Here is a 25,476-nt window from a genome sequence, read left to right on the forward strand (position 1 = left end):
AATATCACTGTGGCAGCAGTATAGATGGGTTGGAAAGAGACTGAAAAGGAGGCTGAAAGACCACAACATGATTCCAGATGGCAGAAAATGAGGGTTAAGCTCTTTTCATTGAGATTGGGATACAGATGAGAAAGTTTTAAATGGAAAATATAAGACAGAAATAGGAAGATCCCTCTCAGGTTCCTGGCTTGGGTAATTAGGTAAAGACGGTACCACAAACTAAGAGAAAAGAAGAGATGCAAAAACAAGTTTGAGAGGGGAAGAACAGGATTCCAGTTTTAGACAAGCAAAGTTTGGGATGCCTATGCAATATCCAGGTAGAGATAAACAACAGGTTATTGGATATTTAGGTCTGAAACTCAGTAGAGAATTCTAAGATGGAATTTTAGTTTGGGAAATATCAATCATGGGAGTAAAAAGAGGGCCAAGACCTGGAGAGAATATCAATAATTAAATAATTGGGAGAAAATGAGTCTCTGAAGCATCAGAAAAAGAATAGCCAAAGGGAAAGAAGAATGGAGAGACTAGGGTTATTGAAACTAAGGGAGAAGGGTTTCAAGAAACAGCAGGCGGTCCAAAATGTCAAGTGTTGCAAAGTGATTAAGCAAGGAAAGATGTGAAAAGTGTCCACTGGATTTAGCAATGAAGAAGATGTGGTAGAGTGATAGAGTTGTAATGGTTAATTTTGTGTGTCAAATTGGCTATGCTATGATCACACAGTTTTTTGGTCAAACAGTAGTCTAGATGTTGCTTTGAAGATATTTTGTAGATGTGATTAATATTTACAAGCAATTGACTTTGGATAAAGGAGATTACCCTTGATAATATGGGTGGGACTCATCTAATCAGTTGAATACCTTAAGGGTTAAAAACAGGCTTCCCTGAGAAGAGATTTTGCCTCAAGTCTCTAATACAGAAATTCTGCCTGAGCGTCCAGCCTGCTGGCTGGCCCTATACATTTCAGACTTGCCTGCCCCAATTCTTAAGCCCCTCCCTCTCTATATATGTATAGATATAGATATCTAAATATATACATATACATATATGTGTGTATACATGCACACAGAAATAGAAAACAGACAGTGGTTCTGTTTTTCTGGAGGTCTTGACTAATACAGAAGTGGAAGTCAGACTAGGTTGGGTTGAGAAGTAAATGAAAGGCAAGAAGAATCTGTAAATATTAAATACTCTCTTCAAAAAACCGTTCCTAAGCTTTTGCACAGCAAAGGAAACCATGCACAAAATGAAAAGGCAACCTACTGAATGGGAGAAGATATTTACAAATTATATATCCAATAAGGGGTTAATATTCAAAATACTCAACACCAAAAAACCCTAAATAATCTGATTAAAATTGAGCAGAGGACCTAAATGGGCACTTTTCCAAAGAAGACATACAGATACCCAACAGATGCATACACAGATGTTCAACATCACTATAGTAGCAAGGAAATACAAATCAAAACTACAATGAGATATCACTTCAGACCTGTCAGAATGGCTAGAATAAAAAAGACAAAAAAATAACAAGTGCTGGCGAGGACGTGGAGAAAAGGAAACCCTCATGTACTGTTGCGGGAATGTAAACTGATGCAGCCTTTGAAAAAATTAAATAGAAATACCATATGATCCAGTAATTCCACTACTGGGTATTTACCCAAAGAAAAGGAAAACACTAATTTGTAAAGATATATGCACCCATGTATTTATTGTAGCATTATTTACATCAGCCAAGATATGGAAGCAACCCCAGCGTCCATCGATAGATGAATGGATAAAGAAGGGTTAAAGCACACACACAATGGAATATAAAAAAGAACGAGATCCTATCATTTGTGACAACATGGATGGACCTAGAGGGTATTATGCTAAGTGAAATAAGTCAGATAGAGAAAGACAAATATCATATGATTTCACTTGTAGGTAGAATCTAAAAAACAAACAAAAACCCCCAGCAGAAACAGATCCATAAATACAGAGAACACACTGATGAGAGAGGGGAAGGGGGGAGGAATGGACTAAATACGTCAATGGGAGTGGGATATACAGGCTTCCAGTTATGGAATGAATCAGTCATAATGATAAATATAGTCAATGGAACTGTAATAGCATTGTAGTGACAGATGGAAGCTACACTTGTGGTGAGCATAGCATAATGTATAGACTTGTTGCACCTCTACGTTGTACACCTGAAACTAATGTAACATTGTGTGTCCACTATACTTCAATAAAACACAATTTAAAAGTTGACAAAAAAGATAAAAAATAGGTGCTGGGACCCAGTATCCACATAGTAGCAGGTGCCTTTACAGAAGAGGTCTGAGTGGGGCTCAGACAGTCACCCTAAGCTTTTGCACCATGATTTGCTCCATGAGGGCAGGGATTTTTTCCATCTTTATTATTTACTGTTGTAACCTCAGAGCTTAGAACAATGCCTGACACAGTATAGGAGTTTAAGAAATATCTTCTGGGAGTGCCTGGGTGGCTCAGCTGGTTAAGTGTCCAACTTTGGCTTAGGTCGTGATCTCACGGTTTGTTGGTTTGAGCCCCACATTGGCTCTGTGCTGGCAGCTCAGAGCCTGGAGCCTGCTTGGGATTCTATGTCTCCCCCTCTCTCTGCCCCACTCCCGCTCACACTCTGTCTCTCTCAAAAATAAACATTAGGAAAAAAAAAAAAAAGAAATATCTGCTGAAGGAATAAAGTTGCTAAATATCTACTAAAGGGAATAAGGGACAGTTGATCAGTAACACAGAAGACTGACAAATGACAGTGAAAATCCTGTGTAAGAAATTTAAATTTGCAGCTTTATCAGTCCACTGATTGTTCAACTGTAGTCTGCAGTATTCAGCATCTGAGTCAACAGATAGGACTACTTCCAGGTTGGGAGACTGAAAGCAGAAAAAAAATCAAAGGTCATTATTTAAGTAATCTCTACACCAAACGTGGAGCTCAGATTCATGATCCCGAGAACAAGAGTTGCATGCTTCTCTGACTGAGGCAGCCAGGTGCCCCTCAAAGGTCATTTTAGAATGGGATTGTTCCTCATTTAGTCTCCTTACCATATGTAGCAAAATATAACATTTTCTTGGCCCAAATTACACTGTTATGAAAACATCTCTGCTTTTTTGAGGTATGCCTATATAATAAATTTTATGGTATTGTACTAATATATCACTGAGGCACTGTATTTATCATATTCCATGGCCTTTGATCTTCTAAATAGGGGAAGAAAACATAGTATGAGTTCTTGTATTTGTTCTCACATTTGGGTGCCGATTCTTGGATACATATAGTTACTTCAATCAGATGTTGAGATATTAACACTCAAAGACACCTGTAGCTGAATTTAAGTCCAGACTTCATCATACATATTCTATGGTAGCAATGCTCCTGTAGTATTTGTGCATTTTATAGTCTTCCATTCTGATAATATAAACTAAGATTGCCAAGCACTTTTCAGAAAATGATAAAAGTCATAGAAGATCAAAGTTTTTGCTTTTATGTGTCCTAAAAATGTCTATTCAAGCCAATATCCTAGGAGGGAAGGTCAAAGTTAGCTAACCAAAAGACTGAAATACAAAGATAACCCAGAGTAAGTATGAAATACAGAATTTAGGTACATCTTAGTGATGCAAACACCCCTTAAAAAAAGACTACATAATACTTCATTACCATTGTTCCAAAACTATTTTTTAAATAATTTCAAAGTTATAGGTAGTTCACATTGATTAGTCACTTATGAAAAACATGGTTTTACAACAAAAAGAAAATTGCTTATTCTTCAAGGAAAGAAGATGCGTTTAATAACATGGACAGAACTTAAGTAACTTCATATTTAAACTGGTAAAATCTGAGAAGATCACACTAACCTATGAGTGAAACATGACAAATATCAAGTATAACTGAGCTAGAAACCATGCAACTCTCTATAAGTCCAACTTAGAATTTTAAAATTAACATCTGCCATAAGCGCTTTTTTATATAGGTAGACATAAGCTAATACAGAAATTAAACAGACTCTGATATTAAGAGAAAATGATAGCAGTTAGTGGATCTATTACAAATTATTGAATTAAGAAACTTGTACTGCAAGTAAGAGAAATGCACAGGTAATGTTCAAATGAAAATATAAGCGAAGAAACAAAATGACTGCAAAACTGACACAGAAATAGTAACTTTAGCTAAGTACACTGAAAGATCACTTTCCCCTAAATATAAAAGCTACTCACAATAAAAGGCAATTGAAATAACTAATTACAACAAAGAACTGTTATCTACCTACCTATCTCCAAAGATTGTTTGCTTGTTTTTAAAAAGTAGACATCACTTAAAGAAAGAAAAAGGATGATGATCACATATTGGTGATAGTCTTGGTAGGCATATCCTTATGGTTGCTCTTTAATTTTACATATTGGTATTATCTAGGGAAGTACTTCAGACTTCCAGTTGGAGAAATACGTTTTTAAACTGTTTAAATCAGAGATTGGCAAACTTTCTGTGAGGGACCAGATGTCAAATATTTAAAGCTTTGCAGGTTATAGAGTCTATGTCACAACTAATTAACTCTGCTACTATAGTGGAAAAGCAGCCACAGACAATATGTAAACAAATGGGCATAGCTTTGTTCCCGTAAAGCTTTATTTATAAAAACAGTGGGCCATAGTTTGCCAACCTCTGATGTAAATCATCATAATCCCTGAAAAGTAACCACTAATTAAATCTTTTTGGAAAGACAATATTGAAATACTAGACTCATTTGGAATTATATCTCTGAATTATCCTTATTCTTTTTCTTCCCTTTCCCTTCTCCCTTCCCTTCCCTTTTCTTTCTTTCTTTTCTTTCCTTTTTCCTTCCCTATCTTTCCCTTATTCTTTCCTTCTTTCTTTTACAAATGTGCTTATATGCTATCTATTGTTTTAAATTGCAACTCAGATCTCAGTGCTGCCCAACTCCAGAGTTCTGATTCCCAAGATCACCAATGAGATAAGAACGTGCAATTAATCAACATAAATAGAAGTGATATTTGCAGGCAAGACAATTCTGCTAGATGTGTGATAGTAGATAAGAGCAAAAAGGTTAAACAGCTGTTCTAATGTTTAAGCCAAAGCAAATAAATGCTGTAAAGACACACAGGAAGCATAATCTGGCATAAATGAAATGTTAAGAAGCAACTGCAGCAAACAGACCACTTTGGGCAGGAAAGGCAGAGCAAGTCACTCTTTCTGAGCAATAGTAATTTGCCACTCTATTGTGCAACGTTCTTTCTCTACAAACCAAAATGATCTTCGAGTGTACCCAACATGTAAAGAATCACTGGTCAGTCTTTCTGTCACACCTACACACAGAGATAACCCAGTCATTACAGAGTAATGACATGCTAACAGGCAACTATAACGTGGTATGCCTTGTAATAAATGAGTAAGAAGCGTTTGTTTCACAGAAAAATGGGCTTCATTTTTTTTTTAAATCTGAGAAAGACCTTAAAATGATATTTGAATTTACGAACAGAACTGTATAAGGAACAAATTTTGTCTTATAATTCCAAGATACAGTGAATATTCCCTAAAGGACAAAATGGCAAAGGGAAAGAAACACAACTTTCACCAGTATTTGAGGCTGGCATTATCTCTAATGGCTGTTTCACTAACACTACAGTAACCCTTTAATCTGGGACATTAAGTTACACTATATTTCCTGCATTATAAGTGAGAGGAGCCTTTAAAGGTAGCAAACAGCATGAAGGTTGAAACAAACAGCAAAGAAAGATTTCTGGAGGCAGTTCAGCTCTTCCAGTTTGCTAAGTCACTTTTAATTGTCAGAAGGGGGGAACCTAGGGATTATTCTAATACTATGAAGATTCCACAGGTATCTCAAATTCAACCTGTCTAAAACCAAATTCATCATGCCCCTTCTCACAATGAACAATTCCCCGATGCTTGCTCAACCATGCCCAAAGCTTGGGGCATCTGCATATCCTTCTGCATATCCCTAGCTTGAATGAATGAGTGAGTAGGAGAGCATGTTTCTCTCTCATCCCAGTGGTCCTGTGAATGCTGTTCCTTCTGTCGGAAATGCCTTTCTCCTCTTAGTTTAACTGGAAGTCATTGTTTTACATCTCAGCCTTAGGTGTCACCTCCTCCTAGAAGCCTTCATCACACTCTCACATTCAATCTTCCTCTCTGCTCTTGTAATACCTGTTTCTGTCACATGATTTGGTAACCATTTCTTTACCTGATTCCTTCCACTACAGGTTGAACTTGAAAGCAGTGCATTTGTCATTCATTCATTTATTCATTCACTAATTCAAATATTTTGGAGCAGGTCCTATGGATCACATACTATTTTAGGCATTAAAGACTCAGCAGTGAACAAAGTAAGTGAAGATTTCAGTCTTAAGAGAGCTTATGTTTTAGCGAAGAAAAGACAAACAAATAAATAAACTGTATGGTATGGGAAATGGTGATAAGCCCTATCAGAGAAAAATAAAGCAAAGAGGAAGAACACAAAGTATGTGTATATAGAGGAAGGTGGTATTTGGAATTTAAAATGAGGTTCTCAGTGAATGCCTCACTGAGAATGGGGCTTTTGAAGAAGGAATGGAAAGAGATGAAGTGAGCCATGCATATATCTGGATGATATGTATTCCAGAATAGAGGTTACAGCAAGTGCAAAGGTCCTGAAGCGGAAGCATAGCTAGTGGGTTCAAGGAATATCCAAGAAGCTAGCGTGGATGGAACTGAGGGAGAGTAGAAGATAGGAGAAGGGACAGTGGGAATTCATGTACCATGGCCTAGAAGGCCTAAAAGACTCTGGCTTTTATTCTGAGTAGGGCAAAAAGCTACTGGAGGATCTGGGGTAGTGGAACCATACAATGAGCCCTCTGTCTTAAAAAGATCACTCAGGCTGATATCTTGCGAACAGATGGTAAGGGGAACAACAATGAAAGCAGAAGTAGAACACCACTGCAATGACTCAGGTGAGAGGAGAAGATGGCTTGGATCAGGGCAGCAGCTCAGAGGTAATGAGACAGAAACTGTTGATGGAATAGACATAGGGTACAACAGAAAGAGAGGAGTAAAGATTAGATCCAGGATTTTTAGCCAGAGCACAGGTACAGAGCTGTTGTATAGTGAGATGGGGAAGATTAGGGGAAAGTAGTTTGGGAGGAAAAGATTAGGAATTAGGTCTGTGACACGGCATGAAATGCCTCATATAAAGTGTTTAATGATGATGATGAGGATGATGATAACAATACCTAACATTGCCCACTATTGCAGGCTGTTTTGTGCACTTTGCTAATATTTACTTATTTAATTTTCACAATAATCACATGAGGTTGGTATTATTATTATTATTTTTTTATACAGGGGAAACTGAGATACAGAATAGTTAAGAACCTTTCCCAAGGTCACAAAGCTAGTAAGTGGCTGAGCCATGATTAAATGCAAGAACCTGACTCTTCAGAGTCTGTGCCCTAGCCCCTATGCTATATTGCTTCTATGATGGAAACACCACTATGAAGTCAAGAGGCAATGTCAAGATAGAAATTTCAGTCATTGGCACAGAAATGGTATTTAAATCCATGACACTGGATGAGATCATCAAGGGAGAGGTGTAGGTAGAGAAGAGTCCACAGACTGGGAAGTAGGCAGCAATATGAGGGAAAACCAAGAGCAGGATCCCTGAACTCCAGATGAACTGTGTTTTATAGCAGGGGAGGAATGGACTATGAGAGATCTGCTGATAGGTCGGGTAAGGGGGTAGGTAGGACCTTTAGAATAATGATACAGAAAAAAAACTTGACAAGAACAGCTTTGGTGGAGTGGTGAAGGTAAAAAGACTGATTAAATAGGTTTAACAGAGGAAGGGAGAGCAGAAACTGAAGGCACCAAGAAGAAACATTTTTTAAATAAAGATGATTTGTTTTGATCCACTATAAGAAAGAAAAACTGATATGGAAAAGAGTGTGGGGAGCATTGCTGGAGTAATAAAGAACTGGAATAATAAGAATCTAGTGGAGGAGATGGTCTCGGCGAGGAGCTCATACAGTTCATCTCCTGAATAGGAGGGAAAACAGAGCATATGGGCATGGATGTAGGTAGGTGAGTAGATGCGGTGCCAGCGCATGCTAGAGTTTTCTTCTGATTGATTCTATTTTTTCAGTGACGTAAGAAGCAAGGTCATCAGCTGAAAGAGAACAGAGTAAGAAATTCTGGAGGCTTAAGGAAAAAAGAAGTGTCAAATAGTTACCTAAAAATGAGAAAGTAAGAGCTAAAAAAAAAAAAAAAAAAAAAAAAAAAGATTGTCTTGCTCATCTTTATATCTAGATAGCCTAGCATACTCCCTAGCATGTTTTACACAGTGTGATTTGAGCTCAAGAACCATTGTGTTTTCATGAATACAAATTAAAAAAGATGACTCCAAAAGTTGATGAATTTGTTTGTAATCTAGAAGAGGTCAGTGTTTGACATATTAGTTGATCATGTTATAGGAAATAATGAAACCAAGGATAATTGGAAATCTTCTGATAACTCTTGAGATTGTCTTTTTTTTTCCTTCAGAAATTTGTTACAATGGACTTCAAAAGGGGAAAAAAAAAACCTAAATCATAAAAGGTGCATCTAATAAAATACAAAAGAAGGTAAAATTTACATAAGGGCATGGGAATTTAAAAAACAGGAAGACAAGGAAAGAGGCAGCAGATATTCCCTCTCTCTTAAAGAAAAGGATCCAGAATGAAGGTAAGCAGTAAGTATGATTTGTTACAGAGGAGAAAATCTGGGAAATCTAAAATAGAATGTAGATGTTGAGTACACTGACTTTAAGAGTAGTCATTAATACCACAAAATGTTTTCTCTCAACAATTAGGACTGAAAGTAATATAACCACATATTACTCTTCAACCATGCATTCTCTAAAAGACAACCATTTCTAATTATGCCATTTAACAACTGAAAAAGCAAAAGAACATGAAAAAATATATTTGGCAGGACATTAACAGGATCTGCTAAGAACAGATATAGTATTTTTGGTGATTTTTACACAGTTAGAAGTGCCCTCCCCTCTCCGAATTCAAAGTGACATAATAGCCCAAGGAGGAGTTCATAAACTCAAATATCTACAGGGTTAAAAGCAGATAACAAATGAGTGAAGCAGGCTGAGTGCAAGGACATTAGGGAGTTGCAGGGATTATGGCAAATAGGCAACCAAAGGGTACACTGGCTACTCAACTCAAGCCACTGCTGCCACATAGAAAGCATTGTTTTACCAGATCTTCCAATTCTTAAGATATTCTAAGTTTCATGTGAAAACTCTCATGTTTGACATTTTGGCAACTAATTCAAATTTATAAACTGTGCAAGGCATACAATGCATGTTTGTGGGAAACATTCAGGCCCTTGTGCTATCTAGAGTACTTCTGAGAAAACATCAATATGGAGTAGGTGAAAAAGTCTGCACCAAGTTTCAGAAAACCTTGGTTTCAGGGTAGGCACTGCTCTTTACTACTAACTGGGTGACTTCTTTGAGCTTGGTTGTAAAATGTAGTTTCATGAACTATCCTAATTCACTGAGTGGTTGTGAACAGTAAATAAGAAATTAGGTCAAAGCATATCACAAACTATAAAGCTCTATATAAATATAAGCAAATCGCTTTGAGATAATGGAAAATATATACTGGTCTCTGCCCCTGGTTCTGGGCAGAAAGCTTCTGCAACCCTTGTAACTTCCTTATTTCCCAAGTGATAAGAGCACTGTGAGCATCTCTTGTTCTGATATTTGGTCTGTGACTCCATCCCTGACACAGAACTCCTAAAACCCTTGTAAATTCCTAAGTGATAAGGACACTGATAAGGAGCATCTTCTGTTCGATGAGGCAACTTTGGGTAGGCTCCTAGATAAGGGCTGATCAGCAGAAAGAACAAGCCATGATGAGAAGCTTGTTCAGCCTTACCTCAGATCCATCCTCCAGGGAAGGAAAGGGATTAGAAATCATTAATAATTGATCACGCCTATGTGAGGAAGCCTCCATAAAACCCCAATAGTACAAGGTTCAGACAGCGTCCAGGTTGGCAAATGCATCATACTAGGAGAGTGACACACTCCATCTCCACAGGGACAGAAGCTCCCGGAACCCTCCCAGACCTCACAGTGTAGCTCTTCTTCTGTTTCTTTTATCGTATCTTTTAATAAACTAGTAAACATAATTAAGTATTTCCCTAAATTCTATGAGCTGTTCTAGCAAATTAAACCAGAGGAGGGAATTGTGGGAACCTCCAGGTTTTAGCCAAACTGTACAGAATTTGTAGGTAACGTTGGGACTTACTACTTGTGACTGGCATTGGAAGTAGGGTAGGGGAAGTCTTGTGGGACTGAGCCCTTAAGGTGTGGGATCAGACACTATCTCCAGGTAGACAGTGTTAGAACTGAGCTAAAGTGTGGAATAACCAGCTGAGGTTGCAAAAAATTGGTTGGTGTGGGAGAAAAAAAAATCTCTACATATTTGGGGACCAGAAATGAATACTTTATGTGAGTAGTAAAGGAAATTCATAGAAGAGAGACTCGCAGGAGGTAGACTGACTGGAATTTTTCTAATACAATGGCCTAAGAACATTTCATATCTCTGTATTCAATCAGTTCTTCATAAAATGGGAATATAGTTTACCTAGCTCAGAGGGTGCCTCAAATATATTAAAATTATAAAATCCTTTTCAATCAAACGTTAAGTGTCATGTAATCACTTGAGTTAATCAAGTATTTATTTGGTACGGCCAAATACACTAATGAAGCTGTATGCAGTACATCCTAAAAAGTTGAGTACATTCTTGGCTCTCCTAACAATGGTGAGCAATTTAATGTAGCTAGTTTGGCAAATGGTTCTCAGGGTTTTTTTCCTTCTTTCTAAAGACGTGTGTAAGCTTGGGGCGCCTTGGTGGTTCAGTCGGTTAAGCATCTGACTTCGGCTCAGGTCATGACCTCGAGTCCCACATTGGACTCTCTGCTGTGTGCGCAGAGCCTACTTCAGACCCTCTGTCTACCTCTCTGCCCCTCTCCCACATGTGCCTGTGTTCTTTCTCAAAAAAACAAAACAAAACAAAAAAACCCAAGAGGCATATAAGCTTACAATGAGCTAATAATACAGTAACAGACTCAGGTTTATCTGTTCCCTATTGCAAAAGCTTGTGGAGACACTGCTTCCATTAACTGGTGATGCAGGAATAGGGAAGTGACCCATTGGTCAGGTTCAGGAAACAACTTAGGAAAAAGAAGAAGCAATCCTCCTGGCGATGATCTATAAATCCCGATTCAGGGCTAATAATCTTTTTATCTACCTACTTTTATGCAAATGTGCTTGGTGGACATCCCTCTTCCTAACTGTTGTTTTCTTTATCTTCGACCACTAAACCATACATGACATGAAGGCTAAGAAAGTGTCAAAATTTATGAGAAACTGTACTGGATTAAAAACTCAATAGTTAATAATATTGTAGTAGCATTGTATGGTTACAGAAGATAACTACCTTTATCATAGTGTTTCAAAATGTAATTAACTATAAAATCACTATACACCTGAAACTAACATGTTATATATGTGAACTATACTTTAATTAAAAAAAAACAAAAAAACAAAAAAACAAAACCCCTAAAACCTACCAGGATGCCTCGGTGGCTCAGTCGGTTAGGCGTCCGACTTCAGCTCAGGTCATGATCTCACACTTTGTGGGTTCAGGCCCTGTGTCGGGCTCTGTGCTGACAGCTCAGAGACTGGAGCCTGCTTCCGATTCTGTGTCTCCCTCTCTCTCTGCCCTTCCCTTGCTCATATTGTGTCTCTCTATCTCTCTCAAAGGTAAATAAGCAATAAAAAACAAAAACAACCCCAAAAAACAAAAAACCTACCTATCATATACTGTTCTATGAGATTCTTCATTTTCAGCTTTCATTAAGCCACAATTGACCTGGCAAACTTGACAAACCAAGTCTCTTCCGCCAGGCAATTTCTTGTAGATTAGTGCGCAAGTGGGTTGAATAATGGCAATTTGAAAGATTTAAAAGGCTCCAAATTAAAGTTTTTCATTTAAAAGCACATTCCTGCTGAGATTATGGGTAATGCTTCTTCCCCGTTGGTTTTTATAATTTTTTAAATGACTTACTATAACATAAAAAATTGTACATTAGAATAAAATTGTCCTGCCATAAAAAGAATTCTCCCTTCAATAACAAAAGAATTCTGACAGTCACAATGGTTCACAGATGCTAGTAGGAGATTGTTTAGTATCTTTTTTTCCTTTTTAAAAAAGTTTTTATTTAAATTCCAGTTGGTTAACATATAGTATAATATTAGCTTCAGATGTACAATTTAGTGATTCCACACTTCTGTACAACACCTACTGCCCATCTGCTGAGCGTCTTTTAAGGAAATTCTGTGAGAGTAAAACTCACTAGTATGATTTAAATATCTCCAAATAAGGGGCTCCCGTGTGGCTCAGTCAGTTAAGCGTCCAACTCTTGGTTTCGGCTCAGGTCATGATCTCATGATTTGTGAGATCAAGCCCCGAGCTGGACTCTGTGCTGCCAGTGCAGAGCCTGCTTAGGACTCTCTCTGCCTCTTCCCCACTCAAGCTCTCTCTCTCAAAATAAATATTAAAACAAATTCAAAATAAATAAGCATCTCCAAATAAATAAAATGTTGGTTTGAACCCCTGAAAAAAACTCTTTAAAGCCTTAATAAAAAAAGTGAGTTGAGGGGTGGCTGGGTGGCTCAGTCAGGTAAGAGTCTGACTCTTGATTTTGGCTCAGATCATGATCTCGTTTGTGGGTTCTAGCCCCACATCAGGTTCTGCGCTGACAGTGCAGAGGCTGATTGGGTTCTCTCTCTCCTTCTCTTTATGCCCCTCCCCTGCTTACACGCTCTCTCAAAATAAATAAATAAACAAAAAAACATAAAGTGAAATAAGTTTATAGGAAGCTATTTATTAGCACCTTTTCAGGTTAAATCTTTTTATTTTATTTTAAAGATTTTATTTTTCAGTAATCTATATACCCGGTGCGGGGCTTTAACCCACCACCCTGAGATTAAGAGCCACACTCAGCAACTGAGCCAACCAGGCACCCCAAGCTTCAATCTTTAAAACTTTGTTTGTAAATAATAAGAAAACAGAGTGACTGTATAGCATAGTGACTAAGAATGTGGGCTTTGGAGTCAAATTATCTGGGTCCAAAATTCTAGCTTCTACCACTTATTAGATCTGTGAATTTGGGCAGGACACCTAGCTCTATAAACTTTAGTTTCCTCACTGTAAAACAGGGAGAATAATAATTTCAGGGTTATTTTAAGGATTGAGATGATTCTTAATTTTCTTTCTCATGCCATATAATCATGTTGCAAAATGCAACAGTGTGACCCAGTTCAGCTACACTGTAAGTGCACCCTGACTCCATTCTATATAGCAATGAATATTGCCACTTTGGGATGATTTTGAGTTGAAAGCTACCTTTGTTCCCTAACAGCATGTTGTATAACCTTTTAACAAGTTTTCTCTATAAACCAAATCAATATTTTCTATAACCTAGCCTTCTATGCAAGGTCTATACAAGGTTATTATTATTTTTTTTAAGTTTATTTATTTGAGAAAGAGAGAAACCCAAGCAGGGCTCAAACCACAAACCATGAGCTCATGACCCGAGCCAAAATCAAGATGCTTAACCAACTGAGCCACCTAGGTGCCCCAAGGTTGTTTTACTAAGTAAACATATTAAAAACTGATCACTTGGAAGCTAGTTTAAATTGTATAATAATTATGGTGATGTAAAATCGCTTTGAGAAATTCTATTTGGAAAAGAATAAATATCCACAAAAACTTCCTTAACAATTATAATGCCTATTTATATAGTTAACCCTTGAATACTGAACTGTGTAAATCCACTTATGTACAGATTTGATAAATACAGTACTGTAAATGTATTTTTTAAGATTAAGAAAAAATTTTTTTAATGTTTACTTTTGAGAGAGAGAGAGAGAGATAGAGAGAGAGAGAGAGAAAGAGTAAGCACGCACAAGTGGAGGAAGGGCAGAGAGAGGGAGACAGAGGATCCGAAGCGGGCAAAGTGGGCTCCACACCAAGAGCAGAGAGTCCAATGTGGGGCTAGAACTCATGAACCGTGAGGTCATGACCTAAGCTGAAGTCAGTCGCTTAATCCACTGAACTACCCAGGTACCACAAGATTTTCTTAATTAACATTTTCCTTCCTCTCGCTTACTTTATCATAAGAATACAGTACATAATACATATAACATACAAAATATGTGTTGATGGGGCACCTGGGTGGCGCAGTTGGTTAAGCATCTGACTTTGGCTCAGGTCATGATCTCATGGATCCTGAGTGTGAGCTCCACTTAGGGCTCTCTGCTCTCAGTGCAGAGCATGTTCAGATCTTCTGTCTGCTTCTCTCTCTGCCCCTCCCCCACTTGTGTTCTGTCTGTCTCACAAAAATAAACATTAAAAAAAATATATGTGTTGATGGGCTGTTTATGTTATTGGTAAGGTCAACAATAGGCTACTGTAGTTAAGTTCATGGAGAGTCAAATATCATACAGGGATTTTCCACTGCGGAGAGGGATGAAGGCCCTGATCCCTGGCATTGTTCAGGGTTAACTGTAATGATGCAGATATCTATAGAATTAGTTCTTTCTAGATATAGACTTGTTAATTTAACTCAAACTCAAGATGTCTACTAAGAAATTTTATTGTGACATATGTGGGTAAATTATATGACTTTCTATTTCAGATTCACAGCAGTAAACTGAATCAAGCCATTCAACCTCTTCAAATTTGTTTATAGACAAATTTATAGTATAAAGGTGACCTACATGAACATGTAAAAACAAGTTACAACTAAAATATTTACTTAAGAAATGGAAACTATTTGTTCTTTAAAACAAATTTCCAAGGTAACAAAACCACCTAGTAAAAAAAAAATTGTGATGGGATTTTTATATTCACATTAACTTTTTATAATTTATAGTCAGTTATCCAATGACAGTAGTGTTTTCTTATGCTGTCTCAGTCTGAATTATTTTGTAGCACTTACTCAAAACTAAACAATGATAAGCTTTGACACAAAAATGTTAGAAATGTATTTAGCTATTTGTATATATATTCTTAATTTTAAGAAACTCTGAACATTAAATAATCATTACTTGAAAAGCATGTACAGAAAGAATATCCCACATAATGATAGATATTTGGTAGACTAATTAAGATCATTTTTCTTAGATTAGCAGCCCAGGTTTTAAAAAAAAAAAAAAATCACAGAATCTCCAAATGTAGGTTTATGTACTTTCACTCACTTTACCTGAAATTTGATTTAGACTGAAAAATAAAAGTATTAGCACTGAATGTAAAATGTGTACATTCAATTTCCACTCGAACTTAGTTTTTCTTCCCATTTCTCCCTCAACATTGAGCACTAAGTAAAACCCACTTGCTAAAAACCCAGCTAATATGCTAGTATGAACAGCTTTGTAAGATCAAATTAAATTTAATACCTAGCTTTGAGGAAATAATCCTCTTTTAACTTATCTGCTTTAATTATTGGATTTTAGTATCAACAGACACACAGTTAACATCATAGATAGCAAGTTTCCAATTTATTAATTTCCCTCTATAGTCAAATCAATTCCTGTATTATGAAGAAACCAATGTCAGTGCTATACTAGGGGTGTAACTCCTTATAAAGCAAGCACGAATGTGGCATCAAACTTACTTTTCCAAAGAAGCCTTTGAAGAACTTCCTTTCCTGGAGGAACAGGGGGACAAGTCGAGCGCTATTATTGTATGGGCTAAATGTCCCAGGGTTTCACACCAATAAGCACATACAGAAGTTGGGTAAAGGGCAAAGTAGGAGAAGGGGAGGGAGTGAGAGTTTTAAAGAGTTATCCATACCAGGAGTGACAGGGAAAAAGGAAGGGTGCATGAAAATGCAGGGAAACATACTATATGGCCCAAGAATCCATGAAAAGAGTGAGAAGAAATCAGAACCTGTGTATCCATGCAGAGCAACTAGTTAGTTTAGTATTCTGTATTTACTTTTGAAACAGAGATTATCCAAATTTGGCAGCAGAGAAAAAGATGAACACATATTGGTTTGGCAAGATTTGCATTTTAAATTTCCTAATAGTGAGTAGTAAATACATTTTTCAATTTTCATATACATTTTTTCAATGTAAACATCAGTGGTCAACTATGTGGAAGTCATGAATTAAAAAAACAGTCCACATTTGAATAACCACATAAAAAATGCAACACATAAAATTAAATTATGAGTATGCAGCAAGAATCCTTGTCAAACTTTTTCTTACTGAGTTCAAGAGGTTACTTAGAGAATCCTTACTTATGCATTAGGGTCAATTTGTATGTTTTTTCTTGGCTGATCAATTCCACAACAATCATAGGGGAAATAATAGATACGTGCTATTCCAAAAAGAGAAGAAATCAGCTATAAAGAACACAAAGCTAATGTTTTCATTGCAGCTGAAAAAACAAATATATCTGAGAACCAAACAAGAACCACAAATTTTAAAAATAGGGTTTTGTTTTCTTTTAAAATGTTACTGTTTTAGAATAAAGAAACTTGCATTGACAGTTCTAAGTATACAGCTCTGAAACTATGTAGATAAGAGAGAGCTATCTAACTATGGTCCCAGCACCAATCTTTAAGCATGTACAACTTTGAAAGCTGGCTACCATTTAAAATCAGAACTTGAATGCAAAGTAGATGGGTTCTAACCCAAGCTGTCTTAACTTTACATTTCCTAACTCTGGTTGAACTATACTTTAAGCTTTTCGTTTTTAAAATCAGCGTTTAATGTTGGATAAGTATCTAGAAAAAGACAAATGTACTGAAATTTTGCTCTCTCAAACAATTTATAAACTCATTCACTACTCTCAAACACTGAATAGTTTGTTTTCCACCTAAGTTTTGAAAATCACAAACAGCATCAAATATTTCCAAAAAAATGTTTTGAACTTAAGCTGGAAAAACAATGAAGTAATTGAGGTAGTTATTGTAATAAGAGTAAGTTTATTTCTACTGCCAAGTTTGGTGACCCTAGTTTTGTTAGACTGTGAGTAACCATCAGCTTTTAAAGATGCAGCCCAAGTTAAAAGATTCACCATTCTTGAGGGCTAGGGAGGTGAGGGAAGGAGATCTGTTAATATTTAATTTAGCTCCCAGGAAAGCTCTTGTTAAACATGTAGTTTGCCCTCTTCATAAAAGACTTCAGATGTTAACAAAAAAAGTTGACGTGCAAATGCATTAAAAGATAGCTATCAGAGAATATTAGTGTTTTTTTAAAACAAGTTATGATTCTTTTACCTGCTAAAACAAGAACATATATTAAAGCAAATATATCAAATAGTGAATAAAAAAAACAACATATTAGAAACTGTCAGTATAATGAAACTAGTCTAAAACCCAGACAGAGAAGGAGAGACATTCAGAGACAATGGGAAGAAAAGACCTTTAAAAGGAAGAGTGTATTGAACTACTGTCAAGCAAGATAACCAAAGGCCCTATACACTTTTTACAAAATAGACTGATAAATGACATTACTACTCATCCTGCAACTGCCTATGTCATTAAAGGCACTGAAAATGGGCAATAGTTGTTTCTATTATTTATCCTATACAATCTAAGTCCCAATGCAGCTAATTTGTGCACTCATGTCACAAAATAAATGAGTAGAAAAATACCTTTAACTAACTTTATCATACAAAGTAAAAAGAATTTAAACATATTTATGCTCTTGAAAAGCATTTTGAAAATTCAATTTTGTTTAGTTACAGTATCATTTTGTTTGAGAATATTAACTATGCATATAACTTCTAGTTGATATTAAAGTAATCCTAAATTATAAGAGACTACATTGAGGAAAAATAGAAACCATACTTGCAAATTATCCAGCTTCCTCAATTATTTATAAATTTAAGAAGCTCTAGAATGTCACATTTTTAGTTCAAGTATCATCCAAGTAATAAGTTTACGATGTTTGTTTTGCTACTTAACTGATATATCTGAGCTATATAATTCTTTAAATTTTAAAACTCTGGCATTCAAACTAGTTACATATTTCTTCTTTAATCTTCTTTTACATTTACTTCCATTTATTTGAAACTCTAAGAAGGAGACATAGCTTTTGGTACAATATAAGCATCTGGCACAGCAGATTATAGATGTTTGATGAATGTTTGATAAGGGGCAGGAGGCAACCAGAAATTTCTGCACAGTAAAACTATGAAAAGAACAGAAAAATCATAAATATTTGTGAACTAATATGGTCTGAGAAGAACAACATCCTGAAGAATTCCAACTTACTGCAAGCCTCTCAGTATAGAATTAGAAAGAATATTTGTAAGGGGGAGTTTTATTGACTATAATAAATAGGAATTGACCCCGATTACCCAAAAATTCAATCTTATTTTTTAAATACATGTTTACCTATCTGAAATTATACACAACATTTGCCCCAAGTCTCTTGGATAGCATTAGTTTGAAAAACTTTAAAGAACTTCTTGAATGAAAAGTTTAGAAGTGGTCAATTTCCCCTGAAAGTTTAAAAGTTTAAGTATATCCAGAAAAGCAACTGACATATATAAAACTTCGTATTAGTCATAAACGACCATAGGGAAATCAGGATATTTTAGAGATACATAAAAGGGTTTCATAAACTTTAAAACACTAAATGTAACATATGGTGATGATAATTGTTAGGAGATTTGATTTGACCACATATTGAGGACCTAATTGTGTTCTGTATACTCATTCTAGAAATATTTTTTGAGTGGCTACTATGTACCAAACACTGTTCCAGGCATAGGCATAATTTTTTAAATGGCAATTTGGTTACTATTTCTGATGAAAATAAAACCCATTAAATTTTATTAACTAAATAGTCCCATACCTCAAATAATCATGTTTATAGTTTATAATCTTCATGGTTAAAAAAAAGGTAAAAATTTCATTTGATTAAAAAATTATTTTTTTTTATTAACTTTATACTTTTAAGTAATTTCTACACTCAACATGGGGCTTAAACCCACAACCGAGATCAAGAGTCACGTGTTCTTCTGACTGAGCCAGCCAGTTGCTCCTAAAAAAATTAGTTTTAAAACTAGCTGGTGAAGGGGCGCCTGGGTGACTCAGTTGGTTAAGCGTCCAACTGATAATTTTGGCTCAGGTCATGATCTCATAGTTCAGTTTGTCAGTCCGAGCCCTGTGTCAGGCTCTGCACTGGCAGTGCAGGGCCTGCTTGTGATTCTCCCTCCCTACCTCTCTCTCTGTTCCTACCCCACTTGTGCGCTCTCTCTCTCTCTCTCCAAGTAAAAAAATAAGCTTTAAATAAAAACAAAAATAAAATTAGATGGTGAATAATGGCCATCTCTGGGATTGCAAGAAATTTTATGTACTGTTTTTATTCATTTGTATTTTACACAATTAACTTATGTATATAATGAAGAGATGTTTCTAATGAAAAGTAGGCTTAAAAAAAAACACTTAAGGAGCACCTGGATGGCTCAGTTAGTTAAGTATCCGACTTCGACTCAGATCATGATCTCACAGTCTCCTGGGATCGAGCCAGGCCTGGAGCCTGCTTTAGATTCTGTGTCTCCCCCTCTCTCTGACCCTCCCCTGCTCAAGCTCTCTCACTCTCTCTCAAAAAAACCACTTAGGCGGATTCACTGCTCATTAAACTAAATACCATTTCTTAATATATTCTGTACAAACTGAAACCATCCCTAGTTTTCCCTTATTTAGAAAGTGAACATGAAGCCACACTCTGAATTAAAAGACTAGCCTTCTAAGTGTAAGTTATATAAGTTATAAGATTTAATAACTATTTGTAGTTTGCTTCAGGTCTATGTAGTCTATTCACTGATTTGTCTATTGTTTTTGATCATTAGTATTATGATGCTTAAAATATTCTTTAGTGACTAGTAGGGCAAATCACTGCATTACTTTAAAAATTCTCTAAGCTAAACTTATTCTTCTAGTGAACTTAGAATTATTTTGTTAAAGAAGAGACTGAATTTATGTTTCTTGGAAAATTACATTACTTAGGCTGTATGTAACTGGAGAATAAACTCAAGTGGACATGACCAATCTATAAATTATAGTTTCACATATCATAATAGATGAATATAATCCCTTTAACATTAATGATGATTATACTAGGAAGGGCTTCAATCATTTAAGAATTTAAATGACCAAAATCTGAGGTAAATGTTATGTATGTGTGTGTATATGTACATGTGTCTACATATTGGTTTATTTTTAGTTTTTTTGCATACTATAATCAGTTATTTTTCTCCTTTCCCTTCTACAATAGATTCACAGACATTTGTTCCAAAATATAATAGACCTCTCTAAGTTGGTTGCTTCTTTATTATTGTATCTTTTATATTGAGGGATTACAGAAGAGAGGTCATATGAGATGTACCAAGAAGTAGAAAAGTTTTGATTATTAAGCAAATTGAGAAAAAAAAAAGCACTCACTAGTAGCCAGACTTGTGACAGCCTACCATACCAGCAAACCTAAAGCAACAAGTATTTAATGCTGCTTAGGGCAGGGCATGCAAAAGTAATGGTTAATGCTTTCATAGCAAAAGGGTAAAAGGCCACACGTTGGAGAGAAGGAAGGTTGCGAAGAGGATTGTCAGAGTTTATGAAACATTCTTCAAATCTATCCACAATATGATATTAACACTTTACTGCAAACCTTTATGAATTCTGAATCCATTCTCTCCTTTTACTAAATACACAGGCCTGTGCCTGGGATTTGTTTTATGGTATAATAGGCAAAGAAAACATTATGTATCCTGGAAAAGGCCTCTCCATTTCAAGTATGCTCAAGTTTGTGCAAAAGGCAGGGGAAATACACTGTTTATGTTAAAGGAGTATATAGAAGGAAACTGGGGAGTAGTAGCCAAAATAATAAGCCCTCCCCTCAACTGTAAACCTCACTAGCCATCATCACAGGTAACTCTATCTTCTCCTTTTCCTGGAAAGCTGTTTATTGTAGTAAATTTAAAATCAGTAATTAAAACCCAGTTATCACAGTTAAGACACTAACTCTAATAGTTTTCTCTTGGTTTTAGAACATTATTCATCTGTAAGATTTCATACCACTTGTTTAATTTAGGTTCTGAATCAAAAGTAACTTTTGGATAATGTCTGGCCTAAATTGGCAAAATTGGTCTTTATTACTGACATCTTTGGATGACAACATGAGATGCTCTTTATTAGAGAGCCCACATCTTTTGCCTTAAGAGAAATACTGTTATTGGATAGCGAATCATTAAAATTTATTGAGCAAAATCTTTAAAAAAAATATTTCAGCATATAGATCAACCCTGGCAACCATCAAATACATACAGCTTTCAATCTTTTTACAGCATCTTCACAGATGTGCATTCCTCTTGACTCATCAACTTCTACATGGCCGAGGTACTGTAGAAAAGAAGAAAAAAGTTAGGGTTATTGCTATGCTTATTGAGTAGCTACTATATGGTAAGTATCAGTTGGTAGAAAATTGAATATCAAAATTTCTGCACGTAAGAAACTACTACTATAGAAGAGTTAAGATAATGTTTCTAACCCTCAGTGTCCTCATATAAATGAGATTTAGAATAAATGTCTCAAAGAGCTGTTATAGAGAAGTGAAAAAGTACATGGTAAGCACTAAATGTTACCTAAATCTATTGGATCTGAATATAATAGCCTGTGCTAGACACAGTTACTGTGTCTCTGAACACAAAAAATAATCCTAAAATCAACTGTGTATGTATACATATATAAATACATGTATGTATATGTATACACACATATTGAAAAAGGCACAAATAAAAAGAACAGTTACTCAAAGGATGAAGAGATCACATATTCCTTTTATGGCAAGCATATAAGAGCAGGGCAGAGAACTAAAAAACAAATTTTAAGAGGGCAGTACACTTAAGCTTTAAAAGATGTGTAGAGGGGTTTGTCAGTTTGAGCCCTGAGCTGGGATCTGTGCTGACAGCTCAGAGCCAGGAGCCTGCTTGGGATTCTGTGTTTCCCTCTCTCTCTGCCCCTCCCCCACTCACGCTCTGTCTCTGTCCCTGTGTCTCTCTCAAAAATGAATAAACATTAAAAAAAATATTTATAAGATGTGTAGAATTTGAAGAGGCAAAAATTTAAAGGCTAGAAAACTATTTCAGGCCAAGAGAATTTAACAAAAGTTATAGGTGTAGAAAAGCATAACTATATATCTGCAAGTATTCCTGTTTGGCTAGAACATGAGGTATATACAGCTGGGAACTTTAATGCTGGAATGTGTCTTTTTATTATTTATTTATTTATTTATTTATTTATTTATTTATTACAAATGTTTATTTATTTGGAGATAAAAAGAGTGTGTGTGTGAGTGAGGGAGGCGTAGAGAGAGGGAAAGAGAATCCTAAGCAGGCTCCGCACTGTCAACGCAAAGCCCGACAGATGTGGGGCTCAAACTCACACAAACCGTGAGATCACAACCCCAGCCAAAATCAAGAGCTGGACGCCTAACCCACTAAGCCACCCATGGGCCCCGAGTCTCTCTTTAATCCTAGAGTCCATAGAGAGCTAATAAAGCTTTTTTTTGCAAGGTTACAGTAATGTAATTCAAACTGTACCTTAGCATGGGAATAGGTAAGAGAAAACAGAAGGGATGGTGGGAATATTACAAAAGTACTCTTATTTATGTATTTATTTATTTTGTGACAGAGAGAGAGAGAGAGCGAGAGAGAGCGAGAGAGAGCGCGAGCCTTGCAAGCAGGGGAAGGAGAGGGAGGGAGGGAGTGCAAGCCTTGCAAGCAGGGGAGAGAGATGGAGGGAGAGAGAGGGAGGGAGGGAGGGAGGGAGGGAGGGAGGGAATCTTAAGTAGGCTCCATGCTCAGCACAGAGCTTCATGAGCTCCTACAACCCTGGGATCACGATCTGAGCCAAAATCAAGAGTTGGACACTCAACCGACAGAACCTCCTTGGCGCCCCTGAAAGTGCTCTCTTTTAAAAGGAAATTTATGGTCTGGTTCTGGGTTAACATTGAGTAGACCCACTTTTCTCTGTCCAACCCGCTGAATGAAACCATAAAACCTGGACAGAATGCATGGAGCACCTATCTGAGGTCTCTTTTGTAAAGAGTAGAAAAGAAATTCAAGAAGAATACCAGGATCTTAGATATATATTTTTAAATATTTATTTATTTTGAGAGAGAGAGAGAGAATGAGTGAGCAAGCATGGATCTGGGAAGGGGCAGAGAGGGAGAGAGAGAATTCCACACAGGCTCTATGCTATCAGTGCAGAGCCTGATGCAGTGCTTGAACTCACAAAACTGTGAGATCGTGACCTGAGCTGTAATCAAGAGCCAGACTCTCAAGATGCCTAGCCGACTGAACCATCCAGGCACCCTAAGGTACTTCTGAACTGGCAGGGAGTTTACCTCCCATTATCCTCCTCCTTTTTTCCTCCCTCTCTTTTTTGATGCTTCCAGTTTGAACTTAACACAGCCAGAAATCCAAAAGTGAGTGCTGTGGCAAAGAAAGAACTCTGAGGGAAATAAAAAAGAACTCTGGGAAAAGCACTCTAGCTGTGGCTCTAAGATCAGGAGAGAGTATAGGAATCATACTCCCTTTTATTTATCTCTCTTAATTCTTTGTTGTCTCACATCCCAGCTCCCCAAAATATCCTGTGGTGGTGGCGCTGATGGCAGCAATGGAAACCTGCAAGAGCCACACTTCTCAGGGAGGGGAAACTTTCCTCCTGGTTAGTGAAACTGTGATTCCAGGAAGATGGGACCAACACCCTTTCTGCTTTTTTCCCCCTTTGTATATCTCCCACCATTTGGTCCTGCATAGAGGTGAAATAGTGGGAACGTATGGGAGAGCAGAACAACAAGAACCCCAGGAAACACAGGCATAGAGTTTAAGTAACTTGCCCAAGGTCACTTAGCTAGTGAATACTCAAACCCAAGCAGCCTGACCACGAACCATCTTATAATGCTCATACGTATGGAATTTTTCATTTTTACTCAAATCTTTCCAATACTGCATAAGTGCATAAAACCAGTGTATTACAATCAATTTAGGAAACTATTTGACTTCAAGTAACTTGAGGCATCAATCATAACGATCATTACCTAAGACCAAAATAATTAAATGTCTGAAGAATTTTAACAGCTATAATTTTGAGTGAACATTATATAAATAGGAAGAATCCTCACTTTTTAGTGAATCAAATGATGTATTATATATAGTTCTAAGCGGAAGGAGTCTAACCTCCTTAGGCCAAATCTGAATAATATGAAATCCAACAAGATAAATCTTTACATATTCTATTTTAGATTGTCAAATGCAACAAATTTTGCCTACAAATTTTATTTTCTAAACACTTTCTATCTAGATCCACATTTAGTTCCACTCTTTGGTTTTTTTTCAACGTTTTTTTTTTATTTATTTTTGGGACAGAGAGAGACAGAGCATGAACGGGGGAGGGGCAGAGAGAGAGGGAGACACAGAATCAGAAACAGGCTCCAGGCTCCGAGCCATCAGCCCAGAGCCTGACGCGGGGCTCGAACTCACGGACCGCGAGATCGTGACCTGGCTGAAGTCGGACGCTTAACCGACTGCGCCACCCAGGCGCCCCCACTCTTTGGTTTTATAGATGAGAAACAGTGGTAATGTTTTCTCAAACTCAACATCACTGAATCCATTATGGATACTCAGTATATACAAGGGCCTCAAATTTTAGAGAATTTCTAAACTACTACATTAAAAACAATACATAATAGTGTTTCATATCAATAAGAAAGGATGCTGGTAGCAAATTTTCATGTGTACCTCTGTCTGGCTCAACAAAGGATAACTTTAAGACAGATTCCATATTTATCATCTTTGCTTACCTCTTTTTTCTACTAAGTTAGAACAATTTTACCCCCAAATTATAGGCTATCAGAAAAGTCAAATGTTTGGTGGCTCTGAACTAGCTCTAGATGTTCAGATTGACTCACACTCAGAAATAATAAAGTACTCTCTCACTGAAGACTGTTTTCATCATTCAGTTAGATGCAACAGTGATAGGTATATTACACTCAAATTCTGGAAAGCTCTATTTTTCAGCTTAGAAGACAATGATGAATGGACTTTTAAATACCTCCTTGGTTGAATTCAGCTCTAGAAAGGATTGCTTTATTTTCTGTTGATATTTGGCCTTTTTCAAAGTCCAAAAATATAATTTTAATTTTGTGGTCAATAACCAAAGAAAATAAAGCAGTGGAAAAGAGTAAAATCTTAGCAATTGAACTATTTGCATCATTGTTCTGACATTTTAACAAATTCTGGCATCTCATTCTTAGTGCCTTGTCACATATATTAAGTTCTTTTTGTTTCTTTACCCTTAATCACTGACT

At 36.5% G+C, this 25,476-nt stretch overlaps 1 protein-coding gene across 12 annotated transcripts in view; it reads right to left on the reverse strand.

Moving 5' to 3' along the window:
• NUMB (NUMB endocytic adaptor protein) overlaps positions 1–25,476 on the reverse strand; it is a 203,836-nt gene that overhangs the window by 23,183 nt on the left and 155,177 nt on the right. For 9 of the 12 annotated variants that reach the window (XM_060617332.2, XM_060617338.2, XM_060617331.2 and 6 more), the window contains 2 exons: positions 21,432–21,506; positions 15,765–15,797 (listed from right to left, as the gene is read on the reverse strand). In XM_060617332.2, the coding sequence (XP_060473315.1) occupies positions 15,765–15,797; positions 21,432–21,506 (108 nt within the window). The remainder of the gene's footprint in view (positions 1–15,764; positions 15,798–21,431; positions 21,507–25,476) is intronic. The other 3 variants (XM_060617334.2, XM_060617339.2, XM_060617333.2) reach the window with 1 other exon arrangement.

This window comes from Panthera onca, chromosome B3 (assembly GCF_046562875.1).
Source record: "Panthera onca isolate mPanOnc1 chromosome B3, mPanOnc1 haplotype 2, whole genome shotgun sequence".
In the NCBI taxonomy this organism is placed as follows: Eukaryota; Metazoa; Chordata; class Mammalia; order Carnivora; family Felidae; genus Panthera; species Panthera onca.